We start from the raw sequence: 715 nt of genomic DNA on the forward strand, positions 1-715 counted from the left end.
CGTACGCTCGATCCCCGCTGTAGCTCCTTCCGACGCCAATTTATCTCTCACCCGCACTATTTCGGTCAAAACTCCCGAGAGGAAATCCAGCGTTATTTCCCACTTCACGCCCGCCGATCACCGCTATGAAGCCTCAGGATCCGTCACCATCAACAAGTCCTCCGTCGGAGCCACCCGCGCCGTGACCCCAAGCGCCAGAGTAGTTCCCAGCGCCCCTGCAGCACCCGCCCCTGCACGATCAGCCCCAGCACCCTCGCCCAAGCCAGCGGCAGCCTCTCTCACTCGCACAATCTCCGTGAAAACCCCCGAGAGAAAGTCGAACGTGATCTCCTTCTTCGTTCCCGCGGACCACAGCTACGACGCGACCGGCTCCGTCACCATCAACAAATCATCCTAATCTACATAAACACGAAGCGCCTTGCGAACGAAGCGAAACTCTTAACACGTGGTGGATGATGGGCTAAGCTTTATCATTACAACAGAAAAAGAAAAAAAATGAAATGCAAAAAATTGAAGCAGGGTGAATACTTTGAATAGGGTGCGACTCTTCTTAACAGGGTAACTTTTTTATATTTCTTACTTAACTAAGTATTTATGTAATTTATTATGCAAATTAACTTTTCCTCAATTTTATCTGAGACACCGTTGCCTATAATGCTAGAAAGGCTGTAAATTATCTTCACGATGAAATGACAGTGGTGAAAGTAAGAGTTCT

At 48.5% G+C, this 715-nt stretch overlaps 1 protein-coding gene across 1 annotated transcript in view; it reads left to right on the forward strand.

Annotated features, from left to right (window-relative positions):
- The window catches only part of LOC119593571 (mucin-19-like), a gene marked incomplete in the record, with an annotated part of 28,776 nt that extends 28,379 nt beyond the window's left edge, over positions 1-397 (forward strand). Inside the window, 1 exon segment of the mRNA XM_037942529.1 lies at positions 5-397. Coding sequence (XP_037798457.1) covers positions 5-397 — 393 coding nt within the window.
- Positions 398-715: the final 318 nt, after the last annotated feature.

This window comes from Penaeus monodon, chromosome 32 (genome assembly GCF_015228065.2).
Source record: "Penaeus monodon isolate SGIC_2016 chromosome 32, NSTDA_Pmon_1, whole genome shotgun sequence".
NCBI lineage: Eukaryota > Metazoa > Arthropoda > Malacostraca > Decapoda > Penaeidae > Penaeus > Penaeus monodon.